This window comes from Rhamphochromis longiceps, linkage group LG12 (genome assembly GCF_057381845.1).
Source record: "Rhamphochromis longiceps isolate RC_006_pf linkage group LG12, R_longiceps_female_GT1.1, whole genome shotgun sequence".
Taxonomy (NCBI): Eukaryota; Metazoa; Chordata; class Actinopteri; order Cichliformes; family Cichlidae; genus Rhamphochromis; species Rhamphochromis longiceps.
The window spans coordinates 28,212,016-28,235,958 of NC_140568.1; the positions used below are offsets into that span (position 1 = coordinate 28,212,016).

The 23,943-nt window shown below is 41.4% G+C and overlaps 1 protein-coding gene across 3 annotated transcripts; it reads left to right on the plus strand.

Moving 5' to 3' along the window:
- Nucleotides 1-1,179: 1,179 nt before the first annotated feature.
- Nucleotides 1,180-18,856, plus strand: LOC146657504 (ubiquitin-associated protein 2-like). Of its 3 annotated transcripts, none has more exons than XM_085425642.1 (29): nucleotides 1,180-1,304; nucleotides 3,133-3,270; nucleotides 3,496-3,573; nucleotides 3,703-3,813; nucleotides 3,965-4,121; nucleotides 4,280-4,357; nucleotides 6,817-6,880; nucleotides 7,108-7,196; nucleotides 7,355-7,407; nucleotides 7,587-7,651; nucleotides 7,828-8,059; nucleotides 8,153-8,396; nucleotides 8,550-8,687; nucleotides 8,906-9,042; nucleotides 9,745-9,977; nucleotides 10,445-10,682; nucleotides 10,802-10,841; nucleotides 11,115-11,241; nucleotides 11,438-11,510; nucleotides 11,620-11,839; nucleotides 12,050-12,141; nucleotides 12,487-12,534; nucleotides 12,721-12,799; nucleotides 13,224-13,418; nucleotides 13,515-13,685; nucleotides 14,258-14,362; nucleotides 14,907-14,980; nucleotides 15,756-15,947; nucleotides 18,481-18,856. In XM_085425642.1, exons 2-29 carry the CDS (start codon nucleotides 3,175-3,177, stop codon nucleotides 18,574-18,576), a joined length of 3,525 nt encoding a protein of 1,174 aa, XP_085281768.1. In that variant the 5' UTR covers nucleotides 1,180-1,304; nucleotides 3,133-3,174; the 3' UTR covers nucleotides 18,577-18,856. The 3 variants fall into 3 exon arrangements, with proteins under 3 accessions (XP_085281768.1, XP_085281767.1, XP_085281769.1); XM_085425641.1 differs by having other exon boundaries at nucleotides 1,181-1,304; nucleotides 12,484-12,534; XM_085425643.1 differs by having other exon boundaries at nucleotides 1,181-1,304; nucleotides 11,438-11,495; nucleotides 12,484-12,534.
- The last annotated feature ends 5,087 nt before the right edge of the window (nucleotides 18,857-23,943 follow it).

Genomic DNA, 23,943 nt, shown 5'->3' on the forward strand with positions numbered 1-23,943 from the left:
AACCCACGGTGTAGGAGAGAAAAAAAGAAGAGACATAAAGTGAGTAAAAAAAACGTCCTAAATGCATTTAGAATTTATTTAGAATTACAACTTAATTTTTTTTTAGCGATTATTGTTTTGTTTGTTTTTATGTCACAATTCCAACCTTATTCCTTTATCTGCGCTTGGACCGGTAAAAGTGACCCGAAATAGGCACTCTAGTGGAGTTACTTTGTGTGTGTGTGTGTGAGTGTGTGTGTGTGTGTGTGTGTGTGTGTGTGTGTGTGTGTGTTTAAGTAGTTTTAAACCTTGTGATCCACAAAACAACATAACAGTAAAAGAAGAACTGATTGCGTTACAGTCAGTGCGGGAGCAGAGGCTTCACTCATACGCGATTCATTTGCAGTTTGGACGCATAGGTGGGAACATCTCCTGCCCTGATAGCAGCTGGGGGAGGACTATCCTCTGCCCGTGAGCGCTTTGGCACGGGCAAGGTGCCCACAGCAGCACCCACTGCTTGTTGAGAAGAGCGATACACGCTTGTCATAAATAAGTCTCCAATAACACCAGAAAAAGTCACCAGATTTGTCACTAGTCGTTTTTTAGAATAAAAGTTGCTAAGGGGCTCTGAAAACTCGCTAAATATAGTGATAAAGTCACTAAGTTGGCAACACTGCACCTGGCGTGCGCACTCACAATAATGGCTGAGCGTAAACAGTCATGTGTGGACATATTTTACCTCCACAAACAGACGCGGTTTGCGATACATGTGGCAAGACAGTGAGGTGTTGTGGCAACACCACTAACCTCGTCAAACACCTCAGAGTAAATCCTATCACAGAATATGATGGGCTTATGTTGAGGCGAACTGAAGAGGAAGAGAGGACAGGGACAGGTGCGGCTAAGGCAAGACAGACGTCTCTCACAGAGTCCTTTGGTGCTGCAGGCAGGCAACATGCTCAAATAGCGCACAACTTCAGGTTTTTTATTTCTATATGATTATTCTGCATCATTAAGCAATGAGAACAAGTAGTCTGATGTCCTATAATCATTGTGAAGCTATATTATTATATTATTATTACAATTACAAAATGCAATTCTATATTGTATTATGAAAGACAATATTAAGTTTTTGTACAGAGTATCGGTATCGCATAAGGCTGAAGCGCGCTCACACACAGGAACGAGTACGTAAGGGCGTGGTGCTTGGCCATCTGACCTGCATGGCGGGTTTTGATTGGCTGTGCCGGTTTCACAACGCCGAGTGTCGGCGGGGTAGGTCACGTGACAGCATCTGCTGCTGGCTGAGCGAAGCGTGTTAGCAGGTAAACGAAAGCTTCAGATTTGTTATGTTTGAATATTTTTTTTTATTATTAAGTCGTTTTGAGAGTTCAGGTATGTTATTGTGTATTTTTTGTTTATTTTAACGAACTCGATGGGCCTGTTCAAAAACATTATTCGTCTTATTCGGCTATTAGTCGTCTAACTAACTGCGTTGTATCCGTGCTGAGCGGTGCTGCTTTGTATGCGGACGGGCCGTTCGCACGCCGGGCAGTCGGCATGCCGCCTGTCTCTGGCTCCTGATTACTGCCCAAACAAATCTTAATAACTTTTCTCCCTGAATTGTGTGCCTATAAATATATTAAGGGACACGGACAATTAGAAATGTCAACGAACCACGCAGCTCGTTTTAGTTTCAGTTGTTAGCTTGTTGCTAACGTTAGCCACATCTCCCATGAAGTGACTAATGTTAGCTCGTTGGGCTACACAAAGGGGAGCATGGCAGCGCTTGTCACGGTTGTTTATTTTTTGGTTGCTACCCCAGACGGACTGTACATAGAATAGACATATTGGCAGACAGGTTAGGATACTGATACTCTACACACGGCTTGTGGTAGTTTAACGAAGAAATTTGCGTGTTACTCGCACACAGAACAAAGACTAGCAGTTAGCCGGGCTGCTGCTATCGTGAGCTAGTTTGACCTAACATAAACGTTAGCCTCTGTGGTTCATGCTTCTGTCGAGTTTATCACACAAATAAGAGTGATTCTGATATTTAATACGTATAATTAAGGCAAAAATAAACACTGCTATCTGTATATGTACGACGCACGCAAATGCTTTGCCAGATAACCCTTTCCCGTGGATTTTATTTAAGAACCCACGCTGCCTGACAAATTGTCACTTGGTTGTATTATTAGCTACAGCCAGTTGCTTTGTTCGATACTACTCAGGCAGTGTTTGTGCTTTTGTTTTTCGCCTTTTTAAAAAGCCTGTATTTCTGTTGTTGTTGCCTATCTTTTATTCACATTTTTGATATATATAAAAGATGTTAATACCAGTATTAAAATATAGCGGTGCACTGAGTGTTTTTGTGTGGGAGAATAAGGCAGGGCTGTAAGCTGACACCCAACAGGCCCCTCTGGGCTGGCTAAATTTAAACGGGGATGTAGGGAGCGACAGATGGGGGTTATAGTCTTACATGGTATACTAGTGAGTCGGTCTGTTTATATTAAGTGTACAGTATCAGCATTGTAAGTAAGGAAAGTTTACTTACATTGCGATTTTCAAGAGCAAAAAGTGACAACGTGCTTTATATTACAAAATAAAATACAACAGTTAAAGCAAAAGCAAGTAAAGCAAACGTAAAACCCAGGTATTTGAAAGCTGGGAGAACTGAAGATGTCCAAGAGTTTCACTTACCTTAGGACCAAAGGGGCACGAATAAGAACTTCAGTTTTTTGTGTATTAATAGACGGATAATCGGCTGCCATCCTGTTCTTCATAATATGGATGTAGTCCAAGTTTAACTAGGATCTGTCCAAGTGGCAGCATATACAAGGGAAACAAGTTGGGCCCTAGGATGGCAGAAAAGGACCAAAAATTAGCAAAAGCATCTGAAAAGGTCCAGAGCAAGAAAGAGATGCCCACCCAAGTTCTAAGTCTCTCATTCAGGATACCATAATCAGCTGTGTTGCGGGCAATAGAGACATCCAATAGTGCAAGAACCAAATATTCATGTGCATCATTGACTTTGAGTTTCAAATTATATATACTGCACATTTATTTATTATTGTTTTCTTACTAAGGGGTAATGATGCCGTACCATCTGGCTTTCGTTTCACCTTTGCTTCTGTGTCCTTTGTCTTTCAGATTTTTCTATTTTGTACATACATTGTTTTGTATATACTGTATATGATGACTTCACTGGTCAGCAATCAAGCCCGGGGTACTCGGGACAAAACGCTGCCCACCACCACACAAACAACACAGCAACAGAAGCAGATACAGGTGGGTGGTTGTCATTGTAAATACAGAGTTATTAAGCAAAATAGTCTTTTAACTTCAATAAAATATTGCATCTCTTAGTCTTAAACGTACTTTTTCACTTTTAAATGATTTTATCCCACTTTTCATTAAAATATATAAAGGATCCAAATGCTTTTAAAAACATTTAAATGTACTATTCAGATGGTGATAGTTCTTGATTCTCATTAAGCTCTGTTTGTTTGCCAGGCCACAGCAGAACAGATTCGTTTAGCCCAAGTGATTTATGACAAAAACGATGCTGATTTTGAAGACAAAGTCAAACAGGTAATGTTTGTTCATATTTTGTGCGTAAAGAAATTTTCTGGGTCACCAGGATATATTTTCCTGGATTTAAAACTTAACTGTGTTTGTTTTCTTCTTCTTCTTTTTTTTCCTATGCTGTGACTTTCACAGCTGATTGAGGTCACTGGAAAGACTCAAGATGAGTGTATGGTAGCCCTTCATGACTGCAATGAAGATGTAAACAGAGCCATCAATTTCCTGCTGGAGAGCACCTCTGACACAGTAAGTATGCTCCATTCCCAAAACATGTGTTGTGCTTGCTTTTTACATATGATTTCGTTATTGCTGTTTTGGGAGAGACTAAATCATGATGCAAAAGTAGAAGTACAAATGCATTTTGTAGCACCATCATGATGTTCTGTTCAACTCTCAGACCTCTTGGGAGACTGTAGGAAAGAAGCGCAGCCTTGGGAAAGAAGGAGGACCTTCAGAGTTAAAGGAGAGCAGGGAGAAGAAGGGAGAGAGGGATGCCAGTCGTGGGCGTGGAGGGTCCACCAGAAGGGGCAGAGGCATCAGCCGAGGACGTGAGGGTAAGAAAAAGACACGTCGTATGCCTTATATAAATAAGATAAAAACGTAATCTTTCACATCGAGGACAATGGCATTATTTTGGCTCAGTGTTAATTATGACTTTTCCATCATCTCACTTTCCTCATCTTTTTTTTTTTTTTTTTTTGTTGAATTTCAGGTCGGTCAGAGGAGAATGGATTTGATGTGGCTCCTGGTGAGAGAGGAGGAGACCGTGGACGCAGGGGACGCGGTAGAGGTAAGCATTGGAGAGTAACACATGTCAGATTTATTAAACATATCCAAATGCAGAGTTGGATTATAAGAATGCTAACTGTAGTTACCAGGTTCATGTTCCCTGATGTGACCGGCATCGTATTTGTCTGTTGCTTCAAAATTTAAGTCCACCAATTCCATGTGCTTGCTTGAATGGGTGTTTGATGCATACAGTCACTAAAATGCAAAAATGGAACAGGGCCAAAGATGCACAGCGAGGAGTTTATTTCCTCCTCCAGCAACAATAAAGCGAAAGAGAAAGTACTACACCAGCAACAGAGCCTCATTTACGTGCCATAAATGATTTAGCCTACAGGAAATGGTGACTGTAAGTGGATGGTTATCAGCTGATTTAAGAGCATTAAGTCAAAACATTTCCTCATGCTTTTTAGTAGTTCTGCTACAGCCTTGATTAGAGCAGGGCGATATGGCCAAAAATATTTATCACGATATATATTTGAAAATTTGCGATAACGATATAACTGACGATATAATTGATGCGAGACAAAATACAACTCCACAACATTACTAGCGCAAAAAGACAACCTTCCATTTATTTTCACTTAAACAAGAAGCTGGTTTTTATGTACATTAAAGCTTTATAAAAATGTAACAGTGCAAATGCAAATTCCTTGCTGAAAGTTTAACCAAAAGGCATTTCCAGTAGAAATGGGCTGACATATCCTGAGCATAACCATGTATAATATCCACTGAAGTTAAAAAGAGGTGCTTTGCAACATTAAACTGCAGTGTGCAGTACGCATTTTTCGGACCATAAGGTGCACGGGATTATAAGGCACATTAAGCGAAACAAAGCAGTCAGATAAATCAAACTTTATTAAACTCATTTTTCTTGCTTCCTCCACTTCTGTACCATTGATTCATTAATGTTGAATTCTCTGGCAGCTGCTCTATTCCCATGTTGTTGCAGTATATTAATGACTAACCTCGTATTGTGGATGGATTATCTCAGTTGTTCTCCTGACTGAAGTTTGGTCCGTTTACAGCATCCTGCCATGCGATTGCATTTGTCCCTAACTATCAGGCACGTTAACTTTTATAAGTGGAAAAGTGTTAGTGTTCGTCCTCCAGCTTCACTGTTTATGTTATGCTAACATAGCTGTGTCGCTAGCGATCACGTAGCACATCATTATATACCAGCTAGCCCAACTTCAGTAACCCTACAAACGCCACTGCTGTTTAGTTTCCTGTCTTCATTTATGTTGGAAGTGATAGCAGAGCTGTACGTTTGAATTTTTTCAGAAATCTCTCAGTCAGAACATGCAATATCATGCTTGGGTAACTAGCGAAACTAGCGAGCTAACTTCCGCTAGCTTCCTGCTAACTTCTAACTCCGTTAAATGTAATAAATTTTGTTTTCATGGATGCCTGGAAGTTAAACTTCATAGTTACACCTGGTAAAGCAGCAATGCTGATCGTTTTATTAAAGAATTTAGACAGTTTTTAACTCTCAGTGATGCTGCAGTGTTCGTTTGACCTGAAGTATACGGAGTTTAGGACCCAGATTACTCCCAGATTTAAGAGCATCTTAGTCCGACAAATACAACGGCCGCTTGCATGTTCTGCAAAAAAATGTGCCTTGTCGTGTATCTGACGGACAAACACCAAACCAGTTCTACATCACTGAAGTTGCACCATTTTTACAAACCAATTCTGGTTCATTTGTTTCACTCAACAATCGGCCATGTGCGTATGAAAACAAAGGCACTGCGCATGCGCGTTTTACTCATATTCTATCGCGATATTTCATTTTCCTATCGTTGCCTAACATTATACCGGTATTACCATGAACGGTATAATATGGCCCAGCCCTAGCCTTGATGATACTTTCTGTATCTGCAACTCCACCGGGGTTTGTTCAGAGTCGAGTGATGTAAATTTCATAATGAGTGAGTGTGAGGGTCTGCATGTTTGTTGTGACCGCACAGACTCATCTGAGGAGAATTTACTTTACAATGCAACTATGCATGCCCAATAGGCAGTTGATTTAAAAGAGCCACCTGTCTTCAGCTGTCCATGTCTGCAATTCAATATCTTATTAAAAAGTGTATAAAATGGCTGACAACTCTTACTCCTGTCTTCTTAAATTCAGATACAAATTTTAATGAAGCTACAATCTTAAAATGAAGTCAACAGACAGAAACACCACAACCTGTTTTGAGTTGATGATGGATCACTGTAACCACTCCCCACACAAATTGTTTTTAGATTGCAGAGGTGTGCACATGCCCTGACATGAAAATTTAGTGAATCTATTGCTAATCATATTTTTTTTTCCAATGCACTAATGGGAAACTTAGCTGAGAAGTCACTGACAATCATTTGTCCCAAGGCTTGATATTCTTAAAAATGCTTAATGAGGAATTTAGACTTAAGTGACTTGGTTGTGTTGTTCATATGGTTGTTTTGCTGCATTTTCAGTTGCAGGGGTTCGTGGCAGAGGAAGAGCAGCTGTTGGTAACAGGTTCTCTTCGCAGGGAATGGGGTAAGAATATGCATCATGTAAAAGTTTTACAAAAGGAGGTGATGATGTTGATTACAAGCACATATCTTAAAAACAAGTGTGTGTGGAAAAATATGTTTCTGAATCTCCTTGATTGAAAATTTGTTCTGCCTACCGTTATCAGTAAAAACAGATGTCTTTCAATTCGCTCAGTTTTTGTTTTTTTGGTTTGTTTTGCTTTTTCACACTGCTGCTTTTTTTTCCTCCAGAACCTTCAATCCTGCTGACTACTCTGCTAACGCTGGAGCTCGCCAGGAGGCATGGGAAGGAGATGGCAACGAAGCTGCTGAGGAAGCTGGTAAAGAAAATAGTCAGGCATACACTGATTTTTCTTGCAATATATACTTTTTAGTGTCCACTTTCTACATTTGAGCAAATGTCTCGTTTTCGACTATTTCAGGATTGCCACAAGAAATTACAAAAACACTAATTTGGCTATGCTTCTGTTTTAAATAGGGACATGGGGAGGCAACCCAGAAGACTGGAGTTCAGAAGACTGGAATGAAGATGTAAGGCACTGCTTTTCAGTGAAAGTGTATTGCAGCGTTTTAAATGTGCGCGTTTATGCTTAAAGTCTAGTGTTGCTGTCTAATGATGTTAGCTAACTAAGTCCTGTTGTTAAAGGGTGACTTGATGTGGCTCTGGGAGGTTTTGGAATGCTGTACTAATATCTTCATCTTTCACACAGTTATCTGAGACCAAAGTATTCACTGCCTCTTCTGCCCCAACAAATCACATCACACCTGGAAACAAGTAAGCCCTTCATAAGTCATTGGCACCTTGAAAGAACACGTAGAAATTGTTTAATTTTGGAGAATGGCATTTTATTTAATCAACACTGTTATTCCTTCTTTCCTCCTTCCAAACCTTTCTACTTTCACTCTTCACTCCACTTTCTGTGTGCTCTCCTGTTTCCTGCTTGTTCCCAGTGTGGACCTGGCTGGCATACTTCCTAAGGCTGGAGTGGGTGTAGGGAGTTCTGTGGACTCCGATTTGGGGGCGATAGTCGATGGCCCCTCAGCTGAGGATTTAGGCCAAAGCCTGGTGTTTACCAATTCACATCACAATGGACGCACTGCAACACACAGCTACGCACATGCCACAGCCAACAGCTATGCCCATGCAGCTTCTGGCAGTACCACCTACGCACATGCTGCACTGGTATTCATAACTATACTCTATAGATTTATAGACCTTAATACAATATACATTTAGATGTATCCTCATCGCCTTTTTCTTCTGTCTCCCTGTCAGTCCTCAGTCCTAGGTTCTGGGTCACTGAATGCACCCAAGCAGGCACCTGCCCCTGACATCCGGACATCAGAGCAGCTGAATGGGCCTCGGCTTGGTCAAAGAACCAGTCAGATGTTGGCCACCACCAGCAATAGCAGCATTTCCAAAGACCAAGGGCAGTCTCCAATGCAAGCTCCTGCCCCCTCTCCCTCTGCAGACAACAAGGCTCAAAGACTGGAGAATGGCTCTATTACTGCCCAACACTGTAAGTTTATCTCAGAGTAGTTAGGAATCCAAAACAAAGATGTTATTAGGTTTGGAAGCATTTTTTAAAGAAGGGAGTAAAACCCAGAGGTATGGTGAATATCAGTATTGTAGTCATGGTAATGAATGTATATTTGTCTCCCTTTGTCTTCAGCGGAGATGAAGCTTCAGCCAGAGCCATCAGTGGTGCTCAGCCAGCTGGCTCAACGGCAACAGCAGTCCACAATCCTTCCCACCACAGAGCCTTTGGGCCCTGTCCAGGCACATGCTCCACAGGCCCCCACACCGCCAGGTAGGCCTGCAAAATAGAACTATCCTGTACCACTAAAAGTGTGATTGTAGGCTGTTGCTACCTATAGAGTAGAGAGACAGTAAAATATGTAGTGCCCCTACAAAAAAGATACATAACAGGAAGTCGAGTTAGTCAGTTGCTTTATTGCTATACCGTGCTATTGTTGTTGTGACTATAATGACATGGTGAATGGTCATGGTGCTTTTATTCTCATTCAGGTCATGAGTCCTCTGTCCCTCCTGTAAGAGACAGCGCTTCTCCAGGAGTGAAGCTGCCAGGCATGGAGCCTTTGACCACAGAGCCTCCTCAGCGCCAAATAAAGACACAGAGACGCAGAGCGCCTCCTCCCTCAAAAGTAAGCCTCTTTGAACCTTTTTATCTGGCAGAAAATGTAAACGAGAAATGACAAAAGAGCTGTATTCATTCTAAGAGGAGATAGAAACCGAAAATCAGTAATTTATCTCCTCTTAAGGGGTTTACAAGGCAGGTCTGCTAGTTAACCAGTTATATGAGCAGACTTAATGAGGTAGTTTCCACAGCCTTATGCTCCCCTTACTACACACACAGGTATGCAAACTTTTTTTTAAAGAATAGACTGCTTGTACTTGACTCCTCCCGGTGCTTGTTTATCTGCTAGTCTTGAAGTAGCAGTAGACCAGAATATTCAGCTATTTATGTTCTTTTGTTGGCTTTGTTTTCAACTCGGTGTCTTTGTTGTTACAAATAATGACTTTTCACACCTCTCTGGTTACTGTTTGGACAGTAGCCACCGCTAAGCTGCAAGCATGAGGTCGTGTTCACCTTTTACTACATCTGCTCTTGAGTGAGCAGCAGCTGGTGCTTATGCTCAAATCAGCATCACATTTTGTCCTGACCTTCAGTTACTTTTTTTTTTTTTTTTTTTTTAATGGGACTGTTTTAACTCTGATTGAACACTGACAAAATGTTGGTAAAATAAATGTTTTCACAATCAATTTTTTTGTAATAAAGAACAGAAACCTACCCCAAATCCAAAAATTAGATCAGTTCTGATTACTCGTCCTTCTGTCGTCTTTAGATTCCATCGTCAGCAGTGGAGATGCCGGGATCGGCAGATGTGTCTGGTCTTAATGTTCAGTTTGGAGCTCTAGACTTTGGGTCTGAGGCTAGCAGTGGAACATCAGATATGGTACCAACTGAGTTGGCCAGGGAACACACGCCTGTTCAGGCCCCACCAGCCATGCCAGTTCCTACTGCTATTCCCACACAGCCGCCTCAGAATAGCCTGTTCTCTAAGCCAGGAGCTGTGAGGTATGTGTTTGTCATGCAAGCATGTTGGTGTATGTGAGGTATTTGTTATGTGTGGTGGGTTTTTTATGTTTTGTTTTGTTTTTTTGCTTTTTTTAATTCCCCATTTAGTGGATATAATACTGGCAAACCGGGTGATTCGCAACACTTTAAATTCCAGAGACTAAAATGACCACAACTCTTTTTGTTTTGCAGTGTAGCCCAGAGCCCTAAAAACATTCAGGAAACTTGGTTTTAAAAAAATGTTAAACCTCAGATTCAGAAAAGTCTCATTGTCCAAAGAAAGTTCTTGATGTTGAATTGAACCAGTTTTTTGTTGTTGTTTTTTTTAAATTGAGCTTTTTCATGACTCCATCAGGAACCCTTTGCAACTTTGCTTACATTTATTTAATGTTATTTATTTATTTTTGGAGACCCTATACTACTTTATATCTCCCCCAACACAAAATCTCTATTTGTCCTTTAAACAGTGAACACATGAGCAGCTTATCTTCTGTAACGGACCCCAACTTCCCTTCACCCTCTTTGGGCTTACCTAGTGCTACGCCCACACCCTCCCTTGGTCTCCCCAGTGCTGCTGCGCCACCCTCCTCTTCAGCCCCAACCACAGTCAGCCGGGTGGAGAGCAGCATCCCGAGGTCCCTACCCCCTCATCTTGGGTTCCCACAGAGCAAAGATATCCCATCTGCTCCTGGTGGGCCTCTGACGGTGAGTATAAACCTTTTTTCTCAGGTCTCAAACAGAATAAAGATTTTGGCAACTACTTAAATGTTATTTGCCTGAAAGCTGAATGATGAAACCAAGTCTTGAAACGTTTTCTCTCTTAGAATGGCTACACTGGTATGAAGACACAGAGCACACAAGACGGTAAGTACTATTGTCAGTAATGTAAAAATGCACTCACATGGCCAATAAAGTCTGGTATAATGAACATTGATTGCTTAATGCTGAGGAGGAAATGGAAAGATGCATCTTAGCGCAAGTTGTGGTTTGCTAAATGCCGTTTTTATAGCCACCCCATCTCATTTTCTTTTTCACCCTGATTCTGTTCAATTCTTTTCCTTCTCATATAGTAACTTAAAAAAAACAGACAAATAGACCAAATTTTGCCCCAGATTAATCTTTCTAATTTTAAACCAGGCACAGCATCATCTAGGACAGTGACAACTGAGTCTCCCATTATGACAAGTGACAGCAGCCCTGGCCACCACATCCCTTCTCCTGCAGTTACAGCTTCCCACTCAACATCCATCTCATCGTTCAGCAGGTAAGGAGCGGCTCGGCTGCACTTTGATGTTTTTGCCTGGAGATGATGATGCTTACAAGCACATATCTAAATCATTTAATGTGGACATATTTTTCACTGAATCTCCCTGCTTCCTGATCACACATCCAATTTGAAGTGCTTTTGCAGATTTATCAGATTTCAGCAGGCTGACAGACTCGCTTTATTCTCTTTGTAGTCACACAAGCAGTACGCACTCATCTGGGTCGACCCTCTCTACGACTTCCTCCCTTACGGTAAACAGATGCTTAGTATGTTTGGATTTTATAATTTTATTTTAATCCAAAATTTTAACTAAGCTCCAGAGTTTACAAACAAACAAACAAAAAGAAAATGCGTTCTCTGCTTTTATTCTTTCAGACGAGTAACGAGGAGAGTAGCAGCGGAAACATCCATGCCTTTACTTCGCCATCATCCAGCCAGGTTGTTAATCCCAATCCTTCAGCTCCCCCCGTTGTCAGTAGTTCTGCCACCAATGGTCTGCATCCATCTGGAGCACCTGGACTAATTCCAAATGGCACAAACGCCACACTCTCAGCTGCCGGCAGCCGCACAGCACCCCTGCTCACCACCACCTCCGGTATGATCTTTACTACCATAACACCACGATGGACGTTAAAACTAAAATATTTTGAAATATCATACTCAATTCTTTTTTTCTTTTTCTTTTTTTTTACTATGAATTATGATTTTAATCCGGCTGTTTTGGACACTTAACTGAGACTGTACTTATCTATAAATAGTTATGTTCATTCAGTGCATAACATGTCCTTTGTGGTGTTTGCTCCAGGTAAAGCTCCTCCCAACTTGGCCCAAGGAGTGCCACCTCTCCTGGCCAACCAGTACATCATGGGCCCTGGTGGATTGCTCCCTGCATATCCGGTAGCTATTTAACTGTATCATATAATTACTTGTTTGTGTTACTCTTGATCCCATGAATTTTTAAGGGAAAGGAAAGACTTAATATGGATCCTAAAGATAGATTAATTGGGTGTCCTCTTTAAAAAATAAATAAATGCAGGTTTTTCTAGAAGTGCAGAAACTGAACAGAGGGATTGAATTTTCTCTTTATTCTATAGAGGTTTTTAGTCATTTGGGAAGATTTTGATCATGTACTGAATACACTCATTAGCAGCTAGTAAAGATAAAAGGCTTTGTAGGCATAAGCGATGTTTATTAGAGACTCCAACATCTGCTAAATAACCATTGTCCTAATTTCAACAGCAGATATATGGATATGAGGACTTGCAAATGCTGCAATCGCGTCTTCCTTTGGTGAGTCTGTTGCTTAACTTAACCTTTAATAATGCCTTAATGTTAGTTGCTTTTTAACATGAGAAATATCTGAGTATCTGATCTAGACAACCCAAAATGTGATGTCCACATATGTGGACGCCAGGTCCTAGGAGGTTAATGCTGTTTGTCTTTTTAATTATTAATTATTTTCCTCTATCTGGACAGGACTACTATGGTGTAACATTCCCTGGTGCTACAACTGCTATGCCTGGTAGAGATGGACTTGCTAATAACCCATATTCAGGTAGATCAAATTTTATTCTCCCTTGCACGTCATCATTTTGACTTGATGACTTTGGTTAAGCACTTTTTTTTTTTATTTTTAATAGAATATGTTGAACTGAAATTTTCTGTTGCCTGTAGGTGTTTTTTTTTATTATTTTTTTAAGGGGGGTGAGCATCTTAGTTTTTTTCTAAGCTGTGTTTTTAATCTTTGCTATGGCTTGAAGCAAATGAAGGACATTTCCTAAGAACACCAGCCCAACAATATCCTTAAAGCCTCGTGTATTTGTTGCCTAAAGGGTGGTCATCTAAGAACTCTGTTTTTACTGATGGGGAATTGTGTTCGGTGGAAAGCTGGAGTACCTGTTATAAGAGTAGAAATGAGGCTTTAGGGTTCATTTCCACTTTTGTCTTACCTTTCTTCTGTCTCTCCTGATTCTGCTCAGGTGAAGCAACAAAGTTTGGCAGGAATGACTCTTCATCTCCAGCTCCTCCAACCACCCTGTCTACAGCTGGGGTGCAGTCACAGCCCCAGCAGACACAGCAGACAGGCACACAAGGGCAGGGTCAGAGCCAGGGTCAGCAGACACAGAACCAGGCCTTCCTCAACCCCCCTCTCCCTCCTGGCTATGGATACACTGGTAAGGGAAAAACAAAATCATGTTTAATCACATCGACGTCAGTCATTTTAAGGTTTTACACTAGTAACCATTTGCACATCCTCCATCATTTCACAGGTCTGCCATATTATGCTGGTATGCCTGGAGTTCCCTCAGCTTTCCAGTATGCCCCCACTGTCTTTGTGCCTCCTGCCTCAGCCAAGCAGCCAGCAATGGGCCTGGCCAACCCCTCCAATCAGTACCACCAACAGCATCAGCCAAGTTATGGACAGCACGCATATGGCACAGGTAAGACCTGGACTAAACAGGGTTTTGTCTGGTTTGTTAGAATTCTATTATTATTGTAATAGTAGTTGTAATACATTAGTAAACTAAACTGATATCTCAGCAACACAAAATGTAGTTATGAAGCTTAATTAGCTTAAAAGCTGGCATTATTGTGGGCTTCCTGGAAAGTTATTTTTGTGTATTTTGAGACTCAAGTGTAAAAATAGACGTCAGACTAAATCAAGGTGTCTCTAGTGGGAGGGGAAAGTGAACTGAATTTCCAAACCTTTACACATGTACACCACATGCTGCATGTGCGTGTAGAGTTGGGCCTGTTTTGTTTTTGTTTGTTTTTTCTGCTTGTGCTGCATGCATAGCTCAAACCCCCTGCTAAAGTTGGACACAGCTCAGTATAGACAGCTGCCATTTCAGTCAGGTTACCTTACTGCCTCTCTCTCTCTCCTGCCCCCTCCCCCCTCTTTTTCCTTCCCATCCTCCTCCTTCACAAAATCTGCTCCTCATCCTCTCTCCCTCCCCCCTCTGCTTTGCTCTGCCTCCTCTGTTCTTCTATACTCTTCCTCCTCCCCCTTCAGCCTTTGATGACCTGTCTCAAGCCCACAGTGGGGAATACAGTAAGGCAGGGTATGGAAGCACTGCCCAGTCACAGGCCAAGTCAGCAGGCAGCGGTCCAGGGAAAGGTACATGCACGACACATGGTGCACACTCTAACAACACACAAACACACACACAGTTAGTGGGCGTTTTTCAAGGAGGAAAAACGGGTGTACTCACAATTGCAGATGATTCTACAGTCGAGAGTGTCCTGGAGAAAGGTGTGTATATGCAAGCATGTGATTTTACTTTCATGTGCAAATGGCTGGGTACATGCTAAAGGGCGGCACAGAAGTGAGAAACATGCCCCTGCTCCTCCTCACTTACTATGCTTCTTCCTCCTGGCTGGCCTGTGTCCTACTAACAGTGGAAACTGGCATTTAGTTTAGAAGATAAGCTTATCAGCATTGAAATGACACAGCTGCTGTTTTTTTTTTTTTTTTTTTTTTTGTTTGTTTTTTTTTTTTGTTTTTGGTGTTTTGTTTTTTTTTGGTGTTTTGTTTTTGTTTTGTTTTTATGCATTCCCACTGATTTGTTGTTGCTTTTTCTGTTTTTGTCCTCCTTTCCCTCTGAAATCCCAACATTGTCTTTTCCTCTTTTTCCTTCTCCCCCTCTTTCATTTCTTTCCAGCACCAGGATTGTCAGGTTCAGGTACTAGTGGTGGAGTACCTGACATGGGAGGTTCAATCTACAGCAAAACACAGGTGTGTGTGTGTGTGGTCCACATGTCTAAGCATGATCTGTTTGTATATATTTAAAACAATGTGTTTTGTATGACGTTTTTTAAGAGGTTTAATCATTTAAATGTGTGGTGCAAAGTTAACTGGTAAAAATACCAGTTCATCCACTCTCCACCCTATTTTAAAGCCCACTACATGACTGTTTTTATCCTTTGCTCATACCGAGGCTGCTGGCTTGTGGTTGGCTCAGAGTTCTGCATAGCTTTCACTTTGTTAGCTCCATTGGCTTGGTGAAATTGATTAAAATGTCTCGTTAGGTTTGTTGTCTTGAACTCTTTGATACGGTTCCCCTGTAGTGTTCTTTAGCTTCCTCACTCATTGAAGAACTCACTAACAGCCACATGCTAACAACGTGTGACTGCTCATAGCTTATGTTTGTGAGTTTGCATGCGACTTTACATACAGAGCAGCTTGAACTCTCAACTTTTGACTTAGTTGATGCCTTAGTCCATATACGCATCTGGTTAGTACAAACTTTGGCTACATATATTACCATAATCAAGCTCAGTTAGATCCTCTTTAAATGATTCTGCTTGTCAAATGAAAATGTAGAAATGTGAGCATTTCAGTTTGAATGTCAAATTTTTTAAAATAAAGCTCGGATGAAGAACTGTTTAATTTCAGAAGAATATTAAATGGAAAGATTATGGATTAGATTGTTTTTGCCAGACATAAATGAATCTTTTGTCCTCGTTTTTTGTTTTTGTTCTTTTTTTTTTTTTTTTTTTTTTTGTGGTAGTCATTTGACAAGCAGGGCTTCCACACAGGGACACCACCTCCCTTCAGCCTGCCTTCAGCACTAGGAGGAACGGGGCCCCTGAACCCTGGTGGTGCGCCTGGCTACGCCCCTGCACCTTTCCTGCACATTCTGCCTCCTCACCAACAGCCCCACTCCCAGCTGCTGCACCATCACCTCACACAGGACGGACAGGTAACCCTCCACAACCAGTGGGAAAAAAATATTTTCATACATTAAACTTCGAGGTTTTAGTATAGTTTAGTTTTGCTTTTGGTTTATTGTCTATTAAAAAGGCTGCTGTACCCTTACTAAATATTTTTCGTGCTAATCAAATAAGAAAAGTACTCAATGTGTACATCTGATTAAATTCTGCACCTGTGTTACTGCAGTTTGTTGTTGTTGTTTTTTTAAACTCAGTTTTTATTATAATTTACAACATTGCAATGTTCACGAGTAAGACAGTTACTGGAACCGCAGTGCAGAAATACAGATTACAATAAGAACTGCAATTGGGAAACACAAAACTGGGAAGCAAACCCCCCCCCCAAAAAAAACAAAAACAAATATGTGACAATCTTAATAGCCATAAATGAGCGAAACGAAACAGACCTATGCTAAATTATTGAAACAGTAAAGCATGTATGGGTCGCCAACGCTCAGTAAACAATTCTCTCTGAATCCGCAGAGCATAGGTTATTTCCTCCATCTGGTAAATTTCTCTTTATCAATCCACATATTATATGAAGGTGGGTCAAGATTCAGCCATTTAATAGTAATACACTTTAGTGATGCTGTAAGCAAGATTCTTAAGAGATACTTTTTATTGTTTCCTGCAAAACCATTTGGTAATACTCCTAAAATGGCTAACTGTTGGTCTTTGTTAGTGGTTGTTGGAAAACTGTATTGAGAACTCTAAATATGTCATTCCAAAATGAGCAGATTTTTGGGCATCTGTGATATAGGTTCCTAAATGAGTACCACAATTTCGCCAGCAGGTATCAGGATTTGTAGGCTTCATTTTGGCCATTATCTCTGGGGTTCTAAAATATCTCATGACCACCTTCCATTTGAATTCTCTCCACAGCCCAGAGTTAGTCACGAGATGGGCTTCACCGAACACCTCTTCCCAGGCGTCCTCTGAGATTTGAGTGCCAGTCTCAGCTTCCCACCTTGCCTTAATATCCAAAGTTGCACTTGTACTGAAACTCATAAATGCGTTATAGAAATTGCTGATTAATTTTGCGGAGGAATTACTTTGAAATATTTTTAGAAATATTTCCTCAGTGGGTGAGGGCTCCAAAACTTGCCTCCATTCTTTATGTTTTGTCAAAAAACTTCTTAGCTGCAGAAATCTGAAAAAGTCAGAAGAAGGAAGCCGAAACTGACCTCAATTGTTCAAATGAGCTCAAGTTTACGAAGCCCGTTATGTGACCATGCTCTGAAGCCAGTCTTCCACAATAGGAGAAAAACCCTGCAGGGAGGAGAGGCTTGATAAAATTGAAATTTCTTTTGGAAGACCGAATGATTGTTTGATTCTACGCCAAATCTTTAGTGACCCTCGTCCATTCCCCCATATGCACATTTTTAATTGAAATGTTAGAAAAAAAAACAGGGATTTCAATGGTCTTTCGCATATTGTCTTCTCAATGTTTAGCCACTGAGTTTCAGACAGATCCCGCACCCATACAGTCAGGGGTCTCATCTGAGCTGCCCAGAAATAATATTTCAGATTTGGAACAGCCAGTCCCCCCCTGCAGTTTTGACAGTTTTAATGTTTGGAACTTGATCCTTGAGCGTTTGCCTTGCCATATAAATTTGGAAAAAAGTTTATCTAAATTATCAAATGTAGAGTTGGGAATGTTTATAGGCAGCATTTGAAAAAGGTATAGAAGTCTTGGCAATACATTCATACGTATACTCTCGATCCGACCCAAGAAAGACAGAGACAGGACATAATTTACTTTTAAACAAGTCTGATAATAAGTGAGGAATTTGAATTCCTAAATACTTGATACCTTCCTTTGGCCATTTAAAGCCAGATGAAATGTTTCCTCCTATATCCATTGCCAATGTTTTGTCAATATTAACTTTGTAACCAGAGAGGTAACCGTATGTACTAATAATTTCTTTTAAATGAGGTACACTGACTGCAGGATTTGAAATGTATAAAAGTACATCGTCTGCATAGATGGACAATTTATGCTGTTCTCCAGTAATTGTAAGGCCCTGAATTTCATGTTCATCTCTAATCAGCTGCGCCAGAGGCTCAATACTTATATCGAACAGCAGGGGCGACAGTGGGCAACCTTGTCTACACCCACGTTCCAGTGGAAATCTGGCTGATATTGTTCCATTTACCCGTACAGCCGCCATTGGGTTGGAGTAAAGAATCTGTATCCACTTAATTAAGTTTGGCCCAAATTTGACTCTTTCAAGTGTATGGGCCAAGTATTGCCTGGAAACCCTGTCGAATGCTTTGTGCGCATCGAGAGACAGAATCGTTCCTGCAGTTTTAAGGATTTTATTTGGCCTGTCACTATCCATCATCACTGAAAAGTTCTCCTTGATAATTCCTGGTTTTCTCCACTGTTGTTGTATATTTAGAATCTACACCCTCTTGTGTGATAAGTTCAGTAGAATAGGGCTGACTAAAATGAATAATATAAGCACTTTGAAATGACACAAATTAAACACATCCACTGAATGGACTTCTTTTTCTTCATAGGGCGGCCCTGGTCAGCGCAGTCAGTCCAGCAGCATGCAGCAGAAAACCCAAGGCAGCAAGTCCAGCTATAGCAGCTCTGCATACTGGACAAACTGAGGAATGCTTCCATATGTTTTTTGTTTTTTTTGTTTTGTTTTTTCTCCTCGTCTCCCTGAAAGGCTGCGTGTGTAAAGCTAAAACAGAAAAACAAACACACTACCCTCACAATGAGCAACCATGGGTTTCGTTGCCCTGCTCCCCCCACCTCCAAGTCCTCTTAAGTCTTTTGGGTTCTCTCTTCCCCCCCCCTTTTTCAAAATTGGTTGTACATGTAAGATATTTATGTATTTATATATAAATATATATATATATATATACTGTATATGTAATAGTAGAACATGAAATGTGGTTGCTGCATTTTATTTTTGAAGGACTTTTTGTTTACTTTTTTCAAAACTGCAGGAAAAGATGTTACATTGAGACAAAATGAGATGTTAGTGAGAGAGTGAGTGAAGAAGAAAAACGACCCAAAACTTCCTGGAAGAAACCAGAAAAAGGAAAAGGAGAGAGCTATAGCACTGATTGCATTTGAGGACACTTCAGATGGGGGTGGGGTTTATAATAACTAACTGCATCTGTCTCCTCTTTTTTTTCTTTTTATACATGACTTCCTGAATGGCTGGGCTCGTCCCTCTGAGCTTCATTTTGTAGCTTCCTGTCTTTTCCCTCTTTCTTCTCTCCCTCTCCTCTGGAGAGCTGCCTACTCTCCCGGGGTCACTTTCTTTAAAGAAAGACCTGCCCATCTAAATTTTATATTTTTATTTAATTTTAACCCTCATTTTCTCGAAATAAAGTTCTGAGCAGTTGGTAACTGACTCCTTGTTTTATATGTATGTACATTTACACAAGTTAATCAAGTGGGTTTTCCTTGACTGACCCATGTCTTCAGACTCATTTTCAGTGTTTTAACATATTTACTTGTATTTACTGGGATTTATTTGTTTCGGATGAATGTCTATTTCACTACATAAATCATGAACAAATGTGTAGGCAAACGGCTAAATATTTTTTAACGTGAGAGTACAAAAAGGCCTTAAAACACAAAAGTTACTAGTGATAAACTGGTCATTTTTGGCAGCACAGTGGTGTGCACTGTTGCCTCACAGTGAGAAGCTCCAGGGTGTCAATCCCCCTGCAGACTGGAGGCTTTCTATGTGGAGAATGCATATTTTCCCCAGCTGGGCATATTTGATCACTATTGTTAAATAATCTGCTCTTGTTCTTTGTGCCACCCACTGACAGTGAATGACTGTTAATGAAGATGGCTCCATGGTGTAGTAATTAGACTCTGATTCAAGACTAAGACAGAAACTCTCAGGCTGTCCCAAGCTCAGATAAATTAGATTCCATTAAGAAGGCATGAGGTGTAAAATCCGGGCCAAATTGAACCTCCAGAGCCATCTGCTGTGGTTCAGTTCTAAGTACCAGAACTACTGCTGTCCTATTTTGATCTAATTTATACTTGTATGCTACAATGTTAAATGATAAAAGCATCCTCAGTTCAAGTCCGAGAAAAAATATTTTCTTTCCATTTCTAAACTCGCATGAGATTCAGAGCAGAGTAGGTCCCTGACACGCAGGTTTAGCATTTTCTGTAATCTGGTCAGTGTAACTGTTCTCTGCAATAGTCTTTTAAGCCAGTTGGCCATATGGTGGCCCAGCTTGAGCAAGACACAGGTGGCTCTGATCACAGTGAATCCATCATAGCACTCTTTTTTTTTTTTTTCCTTTTCCCATAAAATACCAAGTTTGTGATGTTAATGAAAGCTAAACTGATGCACGTTTAAAAGTGTATTAATCTCATCCTTGTTCTATGACAGGGCCTTTTATTTCAAGTGGCTGAATTTGTGCGGCACGGTGCATTGATGCACGGTGACTTTGTTAGTCTTGTGCACGTTCAGCACAGTACCATCACGTAAAGAGAACGAGATATTTTTAAAGGTGAGCTATGATGTCACTTGAGGCCCTCATAGTTTTATGAGACATTTCATTTTCAAACTGATAAATCAAGGTTAGTCCCAGCAACGGTTCTGAACCTTTTTTTGAGTGATGTTTGAAATGTATAGCATATGAAAAAAATCAAAGTGAGGAAGTTTAATTCTGTTTGTGTAGAGGCGAAGGCATGGTTAGAAATGGTGATGAGTTCAACTGCAATTGTGTGTAACTTATCAGTCACCACCTGGTGGCAGTATATAACTGCCCTATGTGGGTATTAATTCCATGCCATACACAGACTTTTGACCCAGGAGCCCAGACTGAGTGGATCACTGTTACAGGAACATATCAAATAAATCCTCTTATGAAAATCAAAATATTCAGACTGAGTGTGCTGGTGAAAACCACTGACAAGGGTCACATTGACCGTTTTGTTTCAATGCATTATTTTACTGGCAGACACTCGGTCTTTATCAGTATATCAACCTGACATGCTTCACATGGCAGCGGCATGCTGTTCCTCAAAAGTTCAAAGTGCCCTGTGACACTGAAAAAACAGCTCGGCTTGTGTAACGTGACAAAGTATCAAGGTGATGAAAGGGCCCCTAAATGTCCCTGATCCCAGTCTGTGGGATATACTGGAACAAGCCTAATTCACGGAAGCTCTTCTGCCAGCTTTCTGCTTCCAGAGGTCCTACATCCATATACAGCTGGTTCAGGCCTGTTTGAGCAGCACAGAAAGTGGGGCCTTCATGAAGCTGGTTTTAATACTGAGGCAGATCAATGTACACAGTTCATACGTGTGATGCTACACGAGTGTGTCTAAATGTGAGGTGATCAAACCTAAAAAAAAAAACAAACACTTTTTTGTTTTTGCAGATTATTTGAGTCATTTTTGCCTGATAAGTACACAGAAAACTGGTGGTGACAACATTCACAGATGGACCTTCAAAGTTTTAGCTATACTGCTCTCTGTCTCCACCCTACATTCATTGTCTCAAGTGAATGTAGAGAGTGTGTGTGAACACCCAGAGGAGCCTATATAACCCTGGAATGTGTTGGACAAAGGAAAGGGTGAAGAGATGAGGAGAATGATGGTTATATGGGAGGATAAAATTCAGGACAGCGAGGAGAGAAAGTTGGTGAATGGCAGGTGCTATTGTGGCCTAAGTGCAGGAGCCTAAAACGACAAGGTCAAAGGTCAAAGTGAAGTTGCATGGCTAGCCTCAGCTCCCTGGATGTCCGCCCAGAGAGATACCAATACGTAATAGGCCAAGGAGCCATGGGAAATAACCAAAGGGACATAAAGGTACGTGAAGGAAAGTAAAGAGCAAAAAACAGAACATTTGGAGAGAAAAGGAAAGCAAACCAATGACAGAATGTGGAGACATTAGAAAGCAATTTGGATGCATTTACATGACTAGCTCACATCTGATAACATGCCTGTGCTGATGGAAGAAAAATCATGTGGGATGTTTCCCTGTAGAAGTGATGGGCTCAATGCTGAATGAACAAATTAGCTGTGTCCTTGTTGAATGAAGCTTGTTGGCTGCGGTTTCCTGTTGAGGCCTTCTATTGTACTGTATCGTGGAGTCCCCCCCCCCCCCGAAGTTGTGTTTGGCTTCAAACACGCGATTCACCCTGTTATTCCACTGAAGAGGCACAGGAATGCACACAGGAATGCCCCTCGGAGTGTTTGTTGACACTCGTGTGACCGCTCCGCTCTCAGATGTCGACAAAGACGTTTTGTTGGGATTCACTCGGTTCTCTCCCTGGAGAAGACTCTGGGAGCTGTGAAGCTGTCACGCAGGATATCGCGACAGCTAAGACCTGAATGGAAACCAGGGGGCCCCATTGCTCAAGGCTGTCTCGTGACCTGGGTGCTCAATTTTGATGCCCAGATCAATTTCTGCTGTATCTTGTCTCCTCTTCTTTTCTCACCCTGCTGAATGGAGTGCGATCAGTGGATCTGCCTTTTTAACTCGCTTTCGTCTCTATCTGAGCGTGCCGTGAGATGGTCTTGTCCTCCCGCTTGTTGTAAGACGTGGCAGCGGGGTCCATTCAGCAATAAAATTGGCTGTAATTAGTGCAATTATGCTGATTTTTACTTGTGTACCACTCAGAACAGAGTTTTCAGTGCGAACAGAGACGTCGCCAGGAAACTGCTGCAAAACAAAAACCCATCAATCAACAAGGACCTTGAATGAAAGGCTCAATTCTGAACACATTCCACAATGACAGCATTCACTCGGCTTTGACCTGGGGGGCCATGACATCTAGAGCTTCACTGATATAGAAGAAAATGTGCATTAAACCAGTATTGGAGGAAGGCACATAATCCCGACATACAGCAAAGCGGCAGTCGAGCATCCAAAGATGTAGCCGAAGGCAAACCCAACTCAAGCGAACTAACCTACCGTATTTTCACGACCATAAGACGCACTGTGCTAAAAGGCGCAGTCTCAGTTATGTGTGCCATTACTGTATTTAACACACACATAAGGCGCACTGGATCATAGGGCGCATACAAGTACCGTATGCGTATTTAAAAATAAAGCGGGAGCAAACCTGAGTTCGGTACCTTACTCACATTTTTATTACCAGTAATCGTCATCATCAACAACACACAAGCATACAAGTGTGCATATTTAAAAATAAAGCAGGAGCAAAACAAAGTTTGGTACTCACATTTTTATCATCAATCAAACCCATCGAAGTCCTCATCCTCTGGGTCTGAATTGAACAGCTGCGCTAAATCTCCATCAAACATGCCAAGTTCACTTTCTTCACTGTCAGAGTCACTTTCCGTGCCGTGCGGCTCCTCGGAAATGATGCCGGCTTTTGCGAAAGCTCGAACAACAGTGCCAGCAGACATGTTAGCCCAAGCATCTACAATCCATTGGCAAATTGTGGCGTAACTCGCCGGGCGCTGCCTTCCACTCTTGGTGAAACTGTGGTCTCCATCAGTCATCCATCGCTGGATGTGTTTGTCGCCGATGTGTTTGCTGCAGTAGGAGCGGAAGATGGCCAGCTTTTCCTTATAATCCGCTGGAAGTTGCTGCGCTACCGTAGTCCTGGTCCGGATGGAAAAATGGCACCGTTTCATAAAAAGTGAAAGTGAAACTGCTTTTAGCCGAATGGTGACCGTCGAAACGCTTCTCCCGCTCGTTCTTTGCTCGATGATCCACCGCTCGAGTCTTTCCTCCAACTCGGGCCACCTCGCCTTATGTCCGCGGAAACTCAACTGCGTTTTCTTGACCTGCCGGAGCTTGTTTTCTAGCTTCCTCCATTTGCGAACCATCGATTCGTTAATCTTAAATTCTCTCGCCGCTGCTCGATTTCCATGTTCCTCCGCGTAGCTGATGGCCTTCAGTTTAAACCGTGCTTCGTAAGCGTGTCTCTTTGCCACTTTCAGGGTTGTTAAAACAACGATGTCCTGCATAACGCACATACCTGTTCTTTTATACAGGTATGTGCGATAAAGTCAAC

What these genes read in the sequence shown, in the direction of transcription:
- LOC146657504 (XM_085425641.1), top strand. Translation starts at nt 3,175, where the DNA reads ATGATGACTTCACTGGTCAGCAATCAAGCCCGGGGTACTCGGGACAAA. An exon ending in TGGAGAGCACCTCTGACACA is followed by an intron (nt 3,814 to 3,964) that starts GTAAGTATGCTC and finishes TTCAACTCTCAG; the next exon opens with ACCTCTTGGGAGACTGTAGG. An exon ending in ACCTCACACAGGACGGACAG is followed by an intron (nt 15,948 to 18,480) that starts GTAACCCTCCAC and finishes TTTTCTTCATAG; the next exon opens with GGCGGCCCTGGTCAGCGCAG.